This window comes from Marmota marmota, unplaced genomic scaffold (assembly GCF_001458135.2).
Source record: "Marmota marmota marmota unplaced genomic scaffold, marMar, whole genome shotgun sequence".
In the NCBI taxonomy this organism is placed as follows: domain Eukaryota; kingdom Metazoa; phylum Chordata; class Mammalia; order Rodentia; family Sciuridae; genus Marmota; species Marmota marmota.
In genome coordinates this window covers 1,230,175-1,246,160 of record NW_026000240.1, presented here as the reverse complement: position 1 = coordinate 1,246,160, position 15,986 = coordinate 1,230,175, and the positions used below count along the sequence as shown (strand labels likewise).

Here is a 15,986-nt window from a genome sequence, read left to right as displayed (position 1 = left end):
CTCGAGGCGAGCCGGTGGCTCCGCCATGCGGGTTGAGGGCACGAAGCAAGGGCGCACGCCCAGCTCGCTGGCTGTTCCTCTCGGCCCCGGATGTGACTGTTCGGCTGAGGCGCCTCGCGTTCTACGCTTGGTGGGATTGGACGCGGCTGATGAGGTCATCACTAGGAGCCCAGGAGGAGAAGGGAAACGCAGGTATGAGGCTGGTGCGGGTGGGTTCTGGGTTGCGCTCCGATACCTTTTCAAGCTCTTTTTGCTCTAGTGGCTGCGAGTCCGCTCTCTTGGGCCCCTTTGCTTGCGAAGTTTTCCCGTAGCATTTGGTTCCTGTTAAATCTCCAAATTAACGTATGAAACTTCTCTTTTCCTGCCAGCCAGTTCCTAGCGATGCACGTTCGGTTTGAGTTGGATCCTTTTTCTTTACCTTGGGTATCTGGAGCCGTCTTTTCCTGGTCTGATTTGATCCGTTTCTATACCTTCGGAGGCTGAGGCGGTCCTTTCCTGGTCAGACCCGCTTGTTCTTCTTAAATATCGGTACTTACCAGAATTTCTGACCCACCGTGCGCTCCAAAAGTACATTTGAATACCCTCTACGTTGGAATACCTGGCTACATTTGAATACCCTCCTGACACCGCCCCCCGAAAATTTGGATAACTTCAAAGTGCCGTTTGCGAACTAAATAAGTGCCGTATTTTTTGGACAAAATGTAGTATTCCCAGATCCACCGCTTCGTAGATTAAGGCAATGTGTTGGGGTTGTTTTGTTACTTTATTACTTACTTTATTTTTATGTGGTTCTGAGGACTGAACCCAATGCCTCACAGGTGCGAGGCAAGCGCTCTATCACTGAGCTATAACCCCAGCCCTTAAGGCATTAATTTTTAATTAAACATTACAATAGAGAGAATGACATGGAGACCATATTACAGATGGTTTCGTGGAAGGAAAAGAATTTCAGCATTATTTGGTCATAGTACGTTTTCCTAGAGGACCCCAACCGTTTTCTGACAGCCTTTAAAGAACACATAGGAAAAGAACAATAGTCACAGCGTGAGCCTGGCTCCATACTAGTTCTTTTACATCGTTTTTGTTTTTTGTTGTGCCGTACCAGGGATCGAATTCAAGGCCTTGGTGGCACTTATGCAAGTACTCTACTACTGAGCTACATCCTTAGCCCTCTACTCTGGTTTTTATATAATCCTCAAGACAATTCAAAGCTGGTAATTATTTTAATAGTAGGGTTCACAGATTCCCTTAGAGTCACCTTCAGTGTCTTGCAATCTTTATGTAGTAAGAAATCTTGTCTGAAACTTCCTGTGTATAATTTCTTGTTCTCTAATGAAAACAAGAACTGCAACCTCCATCCCTTCTGTTATGTAATAACTTGTTTATTTCCGGTTCCTTCTTCCAGATATCTTTTTCACCAAGCTCAGTAACCCTGAGCTTTTGTTTTTACTAATACCAATGTTACAGCCTTTCAATCATTTTGACCACTATCCCATTTCTCCACATCATGACCAACTTTAGGAAACAAACCTGTGAAGGAACAGTGACTACTGATTATAGTAATGGTGATGCTAAGGTATTTCCTGAGTTCCAAACAACAACTTTTGTCTGAAAAGACAATTATGTTTATTTTAAATTTGCAAGAATGAGGTAAAGTTGATGCCTCAGAGAAGGGGATAAAGAATTGTGCAGAGGGAGGGTGGAGGATGGGAAAGGCAGCAGAGCACAACAGACACTAGTATGGTAATACGTAAATCAATGGATGTGTAACTGATGTGATTCTGCAATCTGTGTATGGGGTGAAGGTGGGAGTTCATAACCCACTTGAATCAAAGTGTGGAATATGATATGTCAAGAAATTTGTAATGTTTTGAACAACCCACAATAAAAAATTAAAAAAAAAAAAAAAGAATTGTGCAGAATCAACAGATATAAGGCACTGACAAGGTGTGGTGCACTGCAAATGTAGTCCCAGCTACTCTGGAGGCTGAGATAGGAGGACCACTTGAGCCCAAGAGTTTGAGATCAGCCTAGGCAACGTAACAAAACCCTATCTCTTTTTTCTTTCTTTGGGTGTGTGTGTGTGTGTGAGAGAGAGAGAGAGGGAGAGACTGGGGATTGAACCCCCTGAGCTACATTACATCCTAGCCCTTCTTAATTTTTTATTTTCAGACAAGGTGTAAAAAAGTTGTAGAGGCCATCCTTGAACTTGTGGCCCTTTTCCTCAGCCTCCTGAATAACTGGGATTACAGGCCTGAGCCACCACACATGGCAAAACCCTTTCTCTTAAAAAAGGGGGGGAGGCATGGACATTTGAAGAAGTGGACTAATGGAGGTATGGCTGGAGAAAAGTGTTGCTAATCAAGATTACTCATTTATTATACTTTGAACTTTATTTTGTCTGAAAGTACAGGTGAGGTAGAGCCTTTGAAGGATCCCATGAGATAATTTTGGTGTTTTTCTAGTCCATCATTTAGGTGACTTTGAGTGGCAGACCATCCCCCAAGTGGCCCAGGTAGAATTTCAAGGGAGAAAAAGATTCCTCCTTTTTACAAATCTTTTACCTGCTCATCACCCTTACCCTTCCCCTCCTGTTTATTGCCCTCATTCTGCCCTCTAGCTATTCAGAACTGTCACCTGTGGCACTCCGGCACTCCACCCTCAAGTTGCTCTCAAGATACCACACCTTGTCCTCACCCACTTCATGATCTCATTAAGTGTTAGAAGGGAGGACTCTATCATCTAAAGTAATTTATAGGAGGATATTAACTGCCATGCTTGATCCTTTAGGCAACTGCATAGGAAAAGAGAAGCTTATAGATTTGGTACATGAATGTGGGGATACTGGTACTTAATCTATTTCCACTAAGCTTTCTAGTCCCAGTCAGAAAAATAAGAAACAGTAGCTTGCTAACAACTCATTCCTGAAGGATTATTTAATTGAACCCAAATTTAACTCATTTTCCTTACTATCCTTCTACCATAGAGGTCTGTTTTAACACTTCTCGATAGTGGTCTTTGGGTAAGTTCCAAATAACAACAGTTTTATAAACTAAGTAATCAGATGGTTTTGGAGGCTCTTGTTGAATCCCTGATCAATATTCCATATGACAAATGCTGATTGACTAAAATTAAAAGCCTCACTTGAATGTATAGATTTTTTTAAGTTTTTCTTAGCTTTTTTTTTTCTTTTAGCATTTCCAGTAATATATCTTTTTTTTTCCTGACCAAGCAAGTGACCAGTAAATATTACCCATGTGATTTCAAGATTAGAAATTTAAGTAATTTTAGAGTTTAAGATAGAACTGTTCTTAGATATTGTGGGTTTAATACAAGAGTTACAATTTGTTCCTATGGAAAAATTTATAGAAAACATCATTGTTGGTTATAATAGTGCCTTTAAGCATAATGTCCACTTATTGCCTAACTTCTCACAATTTGGGGTGGAGCTTAACCAAATGTACTTTAAAATTGAATTAATTTATTTCAGAAAAGAATTATATTAGGAAGAAAATCTGCTAAACTTTGTCTGCCAATCAACATTTTTTATTTGGAGCTACTGTGAATAGAATTGTATTAGAGGAAATAAAAGTACTAGAATCCTGTCTCATTCTTGTCTTACCTAAAACCTGAAATCCCAGTAGGGATGCCAAACCTGTATGCATACACAAAAAAATGCATATGATAGAATCAGAGTACAGACTTCCTGAAGTTTTTTGGGGGATGGGGAAGACACGGTATTGAAACCAGGGTGCTCTGCCACTGAATCACATTCTCCAGCCCTTTTTTATTTTTTTATTTTGAAACAGGGTCATTAAGGTATGGGGCAGGCTGACCTCTAATTTGTGATCCTCCTGCCTCAGGCTTCCGAATTGCTGGGATTACATGCATGCATCACCACTCCCAGCCAGACTTCTTGATATTAAAGTTGATTCACCATCACAAAATTTAGGCCCTAATTTAGTACAGAAGTGATCAACACTCTAAGAATTAATAGTTAAAATTATTGGTGACTTAAATAGTCTTTTCAGTAGTTAATTTAAATTTCATATTTTAAGTTAGGAAGGCATCTTTGCCAGATGAAGTGTCAGTATGACAGTTCCTGCCTTTATTTAAAATCATAAAGGGGGGCTGGGGATGTGGCTCAAGCGGTAGTGCGCTCGCCTGGTATGCATGCGGCCTGGGTTCGATCCTTAGCACCACATACAAAGATGTTGTGTCCGCCGAAAACTAAAAAATAAATATTTAAAAAAATTCTCTCTCTCTCTCTCTCTCTCTCTCTCTCTCTCTCTCTCAAAATAAATAAATAAATAAAATCATAAAGGGGCTGAGGATGTAGCTTAGTGGTAAATGGTGTGCTTAGCATGCACAGGACCCTGGATTCCATCATTGGCACACAAAAAAAATAAAGTCATTTGTCCTTTCTCTTGATTTATATGGAGCTTTTGGCAAGAATCTTTGTTATGGCAGAAGATTATTTAACTACCATTTAAGTACTTCTCAGCAAAAATCAAACCACCAGGGCTTCTTTACCTCCCTCTGAGTCATTTCCTCTCTAAGAGTCTCCTTTAGATCTTTGTTTCAGTGTCTATTTAATTAGTTTCCTCTATATACTAATTTAATGCTTTTGCTGAAAAAAAAGTTTTGGTTTTGTCTTTCTCCCATTTTATCCTCTTTATGAATATTACTGTATGTGATTTTATGACCATGTTTCTGTTACCTTGATTACTAATATGTCTGAATTTTTTTTTTTTTTTTTTTGCAATCTAATTAGTGATTGTGCATGTGAAAGAGATAAAGGAGTGTGGCTACAAGTAGGAGGAAATAAGCAGTTTTGTATTGAGAATGCAAACTTTAGGCACCAGGTTGTTTTAAATGATTTTTTTTTAATTTATTTTTAGATGTAGTTGGGCACAATACCTTTATTTTATTTATTTTTATGTAGTGCTAAGAACCAAACCCAGTGCTTCACACATACTAGGCGAGTGCTCTACCACTGGGCAAACCCCAGCCCTCATATGATTTTTTTTTTTTTGAAACATTATTAGGAAATTATCTCTGTACCATTGGGCTAAATTCAAGTATCTTATCTGAAAGTAATAAAGCAATTCAGGGAGTTTTTCTTTGGTAACTTCTCTCTTGAACTGTGAAATGAAAAAGTAAATTTGTCCCGATAGATTTGTTTTCTTTTTTTCATCTGACCATTAAAGTTGTATAAATTGTCCTGATTTCCTTTTTTAGCCCTTACCAGTAGACAGCTGAGACAGGGCAGTATTATGTGTCAATTCCAGTCTGTATGTCTGGGATTTCTAGAGTAGGATAAATCTAAATTTTATATGCTCATACTATTATTGTATAAGTGCAGATAGATACTAATATAGTTTTAGAATCTGTGAATACATTTAAAAGCTGTACTAAACTATTAATAGCATTTGGTCATTTTTTGTACTTTCAAAGAACACTAACAAAACTATTGTTAAGTGCAAAACTATTGTTAAGTGGAATTGTTAGAAAAGGCTCTTCATTATTTAAATATTTGGAATCCCTTTATATTGGTTTTCATGTATAAATCCTAAGAGACAGGTGTCCTTGACAAATTACTTAACATTTCTGAGATTCAGAGTTTTTGTTTATTTGTTTTTGTGGTGCCAAAAATTGAACCCAGGGCCTTGTGCATGGTAGGCAAAAGTTCTACCACTGACCTACACCCCAGCTCAGTGACTCAGTTTTATTATCTGTAAAAAAACAAAACTAATCAGAAGAATATTTTGAGAATAAATTGATAATAGCCTATTTAATAAGTCTCCAGTGTCTCCCAGTGGCCCATATTTTTAACCAGTTCTCCAGATGATTAATAGTATAATACATGTTCTAAAATTCTAACATACATCAGAATTACTTGGAAGACTTGTCAAACACATTGCTAGGCCCTATCCCCAGAAGTGCAGATGTATATGCCTAGGGTAAGGTCCAATGATTTCTATTCTAACAAGTTCCTTAAGTGATACTGATGCTGCTAGACCACAAAGTGCTATAGGAAACACACTTTAAGACCACTGGTGTAGTATATTTGATGCCATTTTGACCAGCCTAATAAAGATGGAAAAAGTAATAATAGGAATTTGTTTTTGAGTACTCATTATATGTGCTCAGGGTAATATTATATGTGTTTTATATATATTAACATTTCATTTTCTCAATGACCCTATGAAATAAGTGGGTGTTATTATTATACTCACTTTATAGAGATGGAAAATTAGTCACAGAGAGGTTCAGTAACTTGCCCAGGCACCCAGCTAATACATACCTGGAGAAACTGGCCACAGATTTCACACTCTAAAACATTCCTTTAGATCAATCCCCAATGTCAAAAAAATGAAAAACATTACCCAGATGAAAAGTATAATGTGAAGATTGTGCAGCCCTCTTTTTAAAAAAGTTTTCCTAGTTTAAAATAAGTTATATTTAGTGTTTATTCTTATGTCTCACGACAAAAACTATAGAGGATCAAGTTTACTTGGGTTCCTGATGGTAAGGGAAGCCCTCTTAAGCATATGCCTACTAGTATACCTCTGCTTTCAACTATTATGCCCTGCATTCAACTAGGTTTTGATAAACTTGACTTTTAATGTTTTTTAAATTGTCTTTAAGCTGTCTTTTTTAAATAATTTAAATGAAATGCTGCTTATTATATTTGTATCCTACCATCAAGTTCTCGTATAAAACATGATATTATAGTTTTTTTCCCCTTTCACAGAGTCTTCGGGGTCATTATGGCAGTGAAGTGGACTGGTGGACATTCTTCTCCTATTCTCTGCATGAATGCAAGTAAAGACGGGCTAGTGGCTTCTGGAGCAGAGGGTGGAGATCTCGTGATTTGGGGTGAAGATGGGACTCTTTTAGGACACATGCAGTTCCAAGGGACTGATGATGTTACCAGTGTCTTATTTTCTCCCTCCTGCCCCACCAAGCTCTATGCATCACATGGAGAAACCATTAGCATACTGGATGTCCGATCCCTCAAAGATTCCTTGGACCATTTTCATGTGAATGAAGAAGAAATCAATTGTCTTTCACTGAATGAAACTGAAAACCTGCTGGCTTCTGCTGATGACTCCGGGGCAATCAAAATTCTAGACTTGGAAAATAAGAAAGTTAGCAGATCCCTGAAGAGACATTCCAATATCTGTTCTTCTGTAGCTTTTCGACCTCACAGGCCTCAGAGTCTGGTTTCATGTGGCCTGGATATGCAGGTGATGATTTTGCAAAGAATACTTGAGTAATTTCTAAATGTGATTTGCTAGCAAAATGATGGTTTTGGGTTGGTTGTTTTGTTGTTGTTTGTTTTGTTTTTGTTTTGTTTTGTTTTGTTTTAGCACTGCTGTGAACTGAACCCAGATCCTTGCACATACTAAGCATATGCTCTGAGCTACATGCCGCAGTCTGGCTGGGCACAATCAGGAGCCACTTGTCAAAAGAAACTAACTTTATTTTTAGAACCACACACGCCAAACAAAACAGCCTCTCAGGAAAAATCCTCAGAGCCTCAACTGCCACCACCGGCTTTCCACAAGCCTCTCTCTCCCACACACGCCTCTCTTCACCTCCCACAATCCTCCTGCTCTTGAGGCCGATTGGCTGGGTCACGTGGGCGGAGCCAAAAAAAGTCCCCCAATGAGCAGCTCCGTGGTCTGAAAGGGCAGGGAAACAGTCCAATGAGCATCACCGCAGAGGAGCCAATCAGCTAGATGTTGCTGGGGCCGAGGAGCCAATCAGCTAGATGTTGCTGGGGCCGCTGTGAGCCAATCATCAGCCGGCAGCTGGAAGTTTGCTGGCAGCTGGAAGTTTGCTGGGGCCCCTTTGGCTGTGGCTCTCAACACTCAGGCCCCAGAATCAAGTTATTGATCATGCTAAATATGTTGCCTTTTCTATTCTGTACTAACATGTCTTCTCCATTTATGAACCTTAAGCTTTATTTCTAAGTTGAATGCTAAACTGACAAAACCTAGTAGATTTTATTCACAAAGTAATCATTAATCCTTTAGTTTTCCTTTATGTATGCTTTAAAACATTTCTAAAACCTCAGGATTCAAATATTTGATTCTAAACAAACAAAGGGAAGTGCAGAAGATAGAATAGATCCACACATTCTCTACAAACTCTGTGTTACACTTTAAAGAAAGGAAAGGAAAGTTGGAGGTCCTGACTCTGTTTTTACTTAAAAATTCTGGAGTACATTAAATGAAATAGTGTGCGTTGATGATGACAATCAGAGCATTGTATTCAGTGCTGGGTTTTGAAAGCAACATCACAAGTTAGCCCAAATTCAGAGGAAGACCACCATGAAAGTAGATATATCTAGAAAACACATTATACATGGGAGCTGGAGGTGCTTAGTTTTCTTGAGGGTTGAAAATGGAATATGATAATTTATTTTTTTATACTTTTATTTATTTATATGCAGTGCTGAGAATCAAACCCAGTGCCTCACACATACCAGGCGAGTGCTCTACCACTGAACCACAGACTCAGACTCGGAATATGCTAATTTAAATGACAGAAGTCATAGGGAAACAGATTTTGGATTAATAGAACAGTTTTTGTATACCTTGAACTTTTCCCTTGTTGGGATGCACTTCTCTTTGAGAGAATACATCTCATCACTGAAGTGAGAATAATCATGACTTCTCTGTTGTACTTAGTGCTTGCAGATTTACATATATTAGTTTTAATTCTAATCTTACCCTCCCAGATCATTACTTTTCTATAAATAAGGAAACTGAAATTGAAATTAAGTATCTACACTACTGCCTGACCAGAATTCAAACCTTAGTCTCTCTGGCTCCAAAGCCTGTTTTTTTCTCTGTGACACTTGAGGTATTTAAACAGAATATCATCAGGAATGTGATAGGAGCTGGGTGCAATGGCATACACTGTAATCCCAGCTACTTGAAAGACTCTCAGAGTCGAGGCCAGGCTGAGTAACTTAGCAAAATGAAAAATAAAAAGGGCTGCGGATGTAGCTCAGTGGTAGAGTGTTCACCTAACACATGTGAGGCACTGAATTTGATCCTTAGCACTACATTAAATAAATAAATAAAGGTAGTGTGTCCCCCTACGACTAATGTGTGTGTGTGTGTGTGTGTTAAAAAAAAAAAATTCTGGGGTTTGGGATATGGCTCAAGTGGTAGCGCGCTTACCTGGCATGCTTGCGGCCCAGGTTGGATCCTCAGCACCACATACAAAAAAAAAAAAAAACAAAGATGTTGTGTCCGCAGAAAACTAAAAAATAAAAATATTAAAATTTAAAAAAAAATTCTTAAGGAACAGATGACCTCTAGAAAGTCATTATTTAAAAATGGCCTATATGCCCAACACTATTCTAGGCATTGAAGCTGTATTCTCAATAATATACAGTTGTTGTTTTTTTTAGAGAGAGAGAGAGAGAGAGAAAATTTTTTAATATTTATTTTAATTTTCGGTGGACACAACATCTTTATTTTTTTAATGTGGTGCTGAGGATCGAACTCAGCACCCCGCGCATGCCAGGCGAGCAGGTTACCACTTTAGCCACATCCCCAGCCCAATATACAATTTTTAATGCTAAGACTCTTTGTTCCTATTAACCAGTAAAGGTTTTTTTCTTTTCACCTTCCTGGTCGGTGGTCTTTGCCCATCCCTCCTCCTCCTTGTACATCTCTTAGGAATCCATGAGGCTGATTTGGTGTTGGTTTCAATGACCATCTCTAGCTTCATTAAGCTACCAGCATTTAGTTGGAGGGGGGGGGCGGTAGTTGGAGAGTCTAGCGGTGGGGTCAGTGGATGCCCTGCAGTGCTGGGATTACTCCCAATCAATGAAGAATTGCCCCACCGGAAGTGTCCTAGTGACTCTGTTGAGGATCATTCTATATGAGGCACAGTTACTTTACAACCTCTAAATTCCTTTCCACTCCTAGATCTTTGACAAAACCCTTTATAAACCTACATTCTCTATCCTTGGGGTGATAATCTGCCTGTGTGGTTGTGAAGAAGCACTGCACAGCCAGGTTGATACCTGTTTTGTTTTTTTTAAGGAGAACAGTTTTAGTGTGTTTTTGACTAGTCATTCTTTCATCTTCCAGCTATTCCATTTTTCATCACTGGCTCATTCATTATTCACTAGGCATGGTAGTTAAATATGCAGAGGTGACCTGTTCTCTTCAGATTAGATGAGGAATGAACATCCAGAATTTTATCATTTTGCCTCCACTTCTAGGTAAGATATTTTAGTGGTAAGGCAGCTGCTAGTTAACAGCCTAGGAAACAAATATTCTGTGAAAGTTGGGTTTAGGTAGTAACCTATTTTGATTTGCCTGGCAAAAATGTTAAAAGTTCACTACAGATTAACATTTGTAGTGGTCTGTGTTATAGCAATTGCAGCTAAAATCAACTTTTTTTTTTTTTAATTCTGGGGATCAAATCTAATGCCTGGCACATGCTAGACAAGTACTCTCTACCATTGAGCTGCAGCCCCACCGCCATGTTTTCAAGCAATTCCTTCCTTCACCAAAGTTGAAACTTTTTCTATAGTTTTCTTTTAAAAACCTGGTTGTCCAGTATTATTCTAAACTTTAAGAATAGCCTGTCTTTTGGGGAGCCCAAGAACATAGACATGATAGTAAAAGGGCATAAAAGTTATAAAAGTCTTTGTTTTTATTTAGACGGTTTAAATAATTAGGCAAATTGCATTCAAAGAGGTAGAGACCTGCCAGACACAGTGGCACATGCCTTTAATTCCAGCAATTTGGGAGGCTGAGGGAGGAGGATCTCAAATTTGAGGCAAGCATCAGTAATGTGACACCCAATCTGAAAATAAATTGTGAAAGGATTGGGGATGTAGCTTAGTGGTAGAGCACCCCTGGGTTCAGTCTCCAGTACTACAAAGTAGGGAGAAATTTTTGAGCAGGGTCATTTTGATATGTTTGCATTCACTTCTGACAGTTTGCCAGTTGTCTACTTTCACTCCCTTTGACTTTTTTTTAAATATCTTTATTTTATTAATTTTTTTCATGTGATGCCAAGAATCGAACCCAGTGCCTCACAGGTGTAAGGCAAATGCTCGGCTGCTGGCCCCAGCCCCAGCCCCAGCCGTCCCTTTGACTTTTTACAGACCTATAAGCCTCAAACTTTTATTCTTTTCTTTCACTATCTCTAGCTCTCCTGCTTAGGGTGTTAACTGCTCAAACAGCTGGTTGAGAAATGAGCGTGAAATGCTTTGGAGTCTTTGGCAGTTAAGACAAATAAACATAAAGAGTGAGTTGGGGATGTAGCTCATTGGTAGAGTACTTGCCTGGCATGTATAAGGCCCTGCGTTGATCCCCAGCATCAGGGATTGAGGGTCAAAAAACATAAAAGGAATATCTAAGCAGGTACCATCCAAATTATTAGTACTTGGAAATAACTATAAAATTGGTAGACTCTAAAATTATTTAGCACATTTAGATAATTTAAATCAAATACAAAAATGTTCATCTGCTGAAAACACATTTGGTGCAGTTTGTTTTAATGTCTTAGGAGGACAGAAAATACAGTCCTGACATTCTAGGGCTGTATGAGAACTGGGGTACCTGCCAATCCACTTAAGCTAGCAGATTTCTGTAATGTCAGTTTCCTTGTATTCAGGTTTTTTAATAGCATAACTGATGATCTTATCAGTTTAGATCTGTTCATTTGACTATCTAAACAAGGCTGTGTTTATCCTACTGTCCATTAAAAATGTGAGTTATAAAATGTCTGTTCTTGAAAGGATTAAGAATGTTTTCCTTCTTGGGCTCAGTGGCACAGGCCTGTAATCCCAGCAGCTCGGAAGGCTGAGGTAGGAGAATAGAGAGTTCAAAGCTAGCCTCAGCAATTTAGCAAGGCCCTAAGCAACTCAGCAAGACCCTGTCTCTAAATAAAATATTAAAAAGGACTAGGGTGTACAACCAGAGAAGTGAAAATCTGTGCTCCATTTGTGTTCAATGAATCAAAGAGCATTCTGCTGACATGTGTAACTAATTAGAACAAGTAAATAAATAGCGAAAAATTCTTATAAGCATATTAGTGGTGGGGGGGAAGGACTAGGGGTGTGGTTTAGTGATTAGCATAGATTGACATGGGGGGAATGAATCTGAATATTATAGTGTAAAATTAGTTCTCAAAGCTTTTTTTGTTGTTGTTTTATTTAGCATTTTGTTTAAGTCAGTCTAGTAGATCTAAGATCATGGTAGGGAACAACAACAAAAAAGCCAAATATAAAACCAGGATGTCAAATTAATTAGCAGATACATTTGGGATTTCTCCTCTTTCCCAGCTGTTATATTAGGCAGAAGCAAAGATGAATTAAATCCCTGGAAGCAGAAAATCCAGCATTATATGTCAATTAGTAGATTAGAAATGCAGTATGTATAGGAAAGACGGTGAAATGTGATGGTCATCATTACCCTAGGATGTGACTCTACTTTGTGTACAACCAGAGATATGAAAAATTGTGCTTTATATGTATAATATGAATTGTAATGCATCCTGTTGTCATATATAACAAAATTAAAATTTAAAAAGATAAAGTAAATATAAATGGTTCCAAAAAAAAGAAATGCAGTAGTGCACACCTATAATCCCAGCTACTTAGGAGGCTGAGGCAGGAGGATCTAAAATTTGAGGCCAGCCTTGGAAAATTAGAGAGACCCTGTCTCAAAATAAAATAAAAATGGGCTGTAAGTATATAGGTCAGTGGTGGAGTGCTTTCCTAGTATGTGTGAGGACATGGGTAGAATCCCCAGTACTGAAAAATAAAAAAAAAAGATTTGGAACTAGATATGGGATAGAGAGAGAGAGTGGGATATGTAAGCTCCTAGGGTTGGTAATTTGAGTAATGGGAAAGAAAAGAAAAGCCATTCCAGTCAGAAATAATTTCAACAATAATCTAGATTTAGTTTATTTAGGACTTTTTATAACAAGCATAGATGAAAATTAACAAATTTCATAATCAGCAGGGTTTTTTTTTTTTCCCCTTGTTGTTTTGTTTTTTAGACAGGGTCTCACTATTTTGTTCAAGCTAGCCTTGAATTTCTAGACTTGCGTGATCCTTCTGCCTCCTAAGGAGCTGGGACTACAGGCAGTGCCACCCTGCTCAGCATAATCTTCAGTTTACTTGAAATGATGAGGTAGAAAGATATGGAAACTGGTAGCTGCTTAATAATTACACTTTAATGAGTTCTATTCATATCATTATTTAGGATCTTGTTTTGTAAATTCTACCATCCCTTCTGCATTCTAGCTTTAAGTCCAGTTTTAGGTGGCATTCTACTGGCATGTTGTGGTAGAGTCTGATTTGGTTTTTTAAATATTGCTGGGATGTATCCAACTGATCATTCTCAGACTACTTTGATGATTTTATTAGAAGCTGGACAAATACTGTGGTTGAGCAAAATGGCTAGTACTTTGTATGACTGTAATTTCATCTTATTTAAAGGTGATGCTATGGAATCTTCAGAAAGCCCGGCCACTCTGGATTACAAATTTACAGGAGGATGAAACAGAAGAAATGGAAAGCCTACAATCACCTGGTCAACTCTTAAATCCTGCTCTAGCCCACTCTGTCTCTGTGGCATCATGTGGCAATATTTTTAGTTGTGGTGCTGAAGATGGTAAGGTTCGAATCTTTAGGGTGATGGGAGTCAAGTGTGAACAAGAACTGGGATTTAAGGGCCACACCTTGGGGGTGTCCCAGGTCTGCTTTCTGTCGGAATCCTATTTGCTGCTTACTGGAGGGAATGATGGGAAGATAATGTTATGGGATGTGAGCAGAGAAGTTGAGAAAAAACAGAAGAGTCCTGCAAAACATACCCACAGAAAGAAAACTAAACGAGCAACTTACACCAAGCAGGGTGGAAACACTAATGCTTCAGTAACAGATGAGGAAGAACATGGCAAAATCTCACCAAAGCTAAATATTGAACATGGAGAAAAAGTGAATTGGCTCTTAGGTACAAAAATAAAGGGACGTCAAAATATATTAGTAGCTGATCAAACTAGTTGTATATCTGTCTATGCCTTAAATGAATTTTAAATCCAATAAAAACTGTGGAAAAACCGATTCAGATTTTTTAAAAATTCTGCTTCACTTATCTGTAAATCTGTAAATCTTACACTTTATCATGTAAAATCATACCATTTCATTGTATAAATTTTTTTTAAAAGAGAATTTTTTTTAAATTTATTTTTTAGTTTTCCGCGGACACAACATCTTTATTTGTATGTGGTGCTGAGGATCGAACCCAGCGCCACGCGCATGCCAGGCAATGCTTGAGCCACATCCCCAGCCCTCATTGTATAAATTTTTAAGTCATTTGAACAGAAGAAGATAATTGGATAATATTTCATATAGTAATGACATTAAAATTTGGAGAAAGAGAACTAATATTCATTGAGTATTGACTGTGTACCAGTCATTTTACATATATTTCATTTCTTATATATATTACATATATTTTATTTCAACTCAATGAAATGAGTGATTTCTCCCATTTTACTGGTACAGGAATCAATACCTAAGTTAAGTAACTTGAGGACCCAGGAAAATTTTGGGCACAGTTAGTTGCATGGAAAGGTCTTTGGTTGTCTTGTCAAGCCTTCTGACTTAGGGAAGCCCACATCCCTATCCAAAAGTGGTTACCACATTAGTTGTGACATTCGTTATTTCCTTTTTATTTTTGCTACTGGGGATTGAACCCAGGGGCACTTTACCACTCAATTACATATTTAGTCCTTTTTGATTAATTTATTTTTAATTTTGAGATAGGGTCCCACTAAATTGCTCAGGGCCTCACTAAGTTGCTTGTGATCCACCTGTCTTAGCCTCTGGAGTGACTGGGATAATAGGCATGCACCACCAAGCCCAGCAACCTTAGTTATTTCTGATCCCAGACATTTTTTTTTCTGTAGATGGACACAATACTTTTATTTATTTTTTTAATGTAGTGCTGAGGTTCTAATCCAGTGCCTCACACATGCTAGGCAAGTGCGCTACCACTGAGCTATAACTGCAGCCCTGATCTCAAAGGTCTTGAGGAGCCTTACCAGGTTGTAAGAAAAAAATCTTTTGTTCTTGGTAAGGCACAGAGGCCTTACCAATTGCCTATCCTGTGTTTATAAGAAAAGCATTCCAGGGTCAAGTCAGTTTAAAATATTATACAGCAATTCAGGCTATGATGCTGGAGGGAGCAAGAATATATTGAAGTTATAAATAATCAGAATTTCAGTTGGGTGTGGTGGTGAGTGCCTGTAATCACAGTGGCTTGAGAGGGTGAGGCAAGAGGATCACAAGTTCAAAGCCAGCCTCAGCAATTTAGCAAGACACTTTCTTTTTCTAAATGTTCTTTAAGCTTTTCCTCACACTGCCTACCCCTTGGAGTGTTTTTGTTTGTTGTTAGTAGTACTAGGGATTAAATCCAGGGGTGTTCTATCACAAGCTACATCCCCAGCCATTTTTGTTTTTTATTTTGAGACAGGGTTTCACTACATTGCTCAGGACTCTAGTTGTAAGGGACGAAAACCAAATTTTAATTGTCTTAAGGGAATTAGGGATATAGCTCAGGGGTGGAGCACTTGCCTAACGTGCAATGCCCTGGGTTCAATCTCCAGCATCATGAATAAATAAACAAATGTTGACTTAAGGGAATAAAAATCAATTTATTGACTCAAATAATTGAGAAAGCCAAGAACAGTGAAGTATGTACTGCTGGGGTTATGCTGATGGGACATGAGTCTATAAGCACCCCACCTTTTGAAAGCCCTTTCCTAGAGATGGCAAGAGAAGCCTCAGCAATTTTGAGCCAGAAACCAGCCATTTTCAAAATGTGTTCATGGAGCCTTTTTTATTTGATTTATTTATTTTTTATATGAAGGGGTTGATTTAGACTTCCCTAAGGTGTCTTCTGTGCTATTTTATGGGGTGAAAAACAACA

General features: G+C 38.3%; 1 protein-coding gene across 5 annotated transcripts; it reads left to right on the top strand.

Moving 5' to 3' along the window:
* Positions 1 to 103: 103 nt before the first annotated feature.
* On the top strand, positions 104 to 14,116 carry Wdr53 (WD repeat domain 53). 5 transcript variants are annotated; one of them, XM_048794572.1, is made up of 4 exons: positions 161 to 192; positions 6,758 to 6,828; positions 6,972 to 7,253; positions 13,493 to 14,116. In XM_048794572.1, exons 2-4 carry the CDS (start codon positions 6,823 to 6,825, stop codon positions 14,087 to 14,089), a joined length of 885 nt encoding a protein of 294 aa, XP_048650529.1. In that variant the 5' UTR covers positions 161 to 192; positions 6,758 to 6,822; the 3' UTR covers positions 14,090 to 14,116. The 5 variants fall into 5 exon arrangements, with proteins under 5 accessions (XP_015342306.1, XP_048650529.1, XP_048650528.1 ...); XM_015486820.2 differs by having other exon boundaries at positions 104 to 192; positions 6,758 to 7,253; XM_048794571.1 differs by lacking the exon at positions 161 to 192 and adding an exon at positions 374 to 528 and having other exon boundaries at positions 6,758 to 7,253.
* The last annotated feature ends 1,870 nt before the right edge of the window (positions 14,117 to 15,986 follow it).

Coding starts and splice junctions, on each gene's coding strand:
- Wdr53 (XM_048794569.1), top strand. Junction 7,254..13,492: donor CATGTGGCCTGGATATGCAG/GTGATGATTTTG, acceptor TCTTATTTAAAG/GTGATGCTATGGAATCTTCA.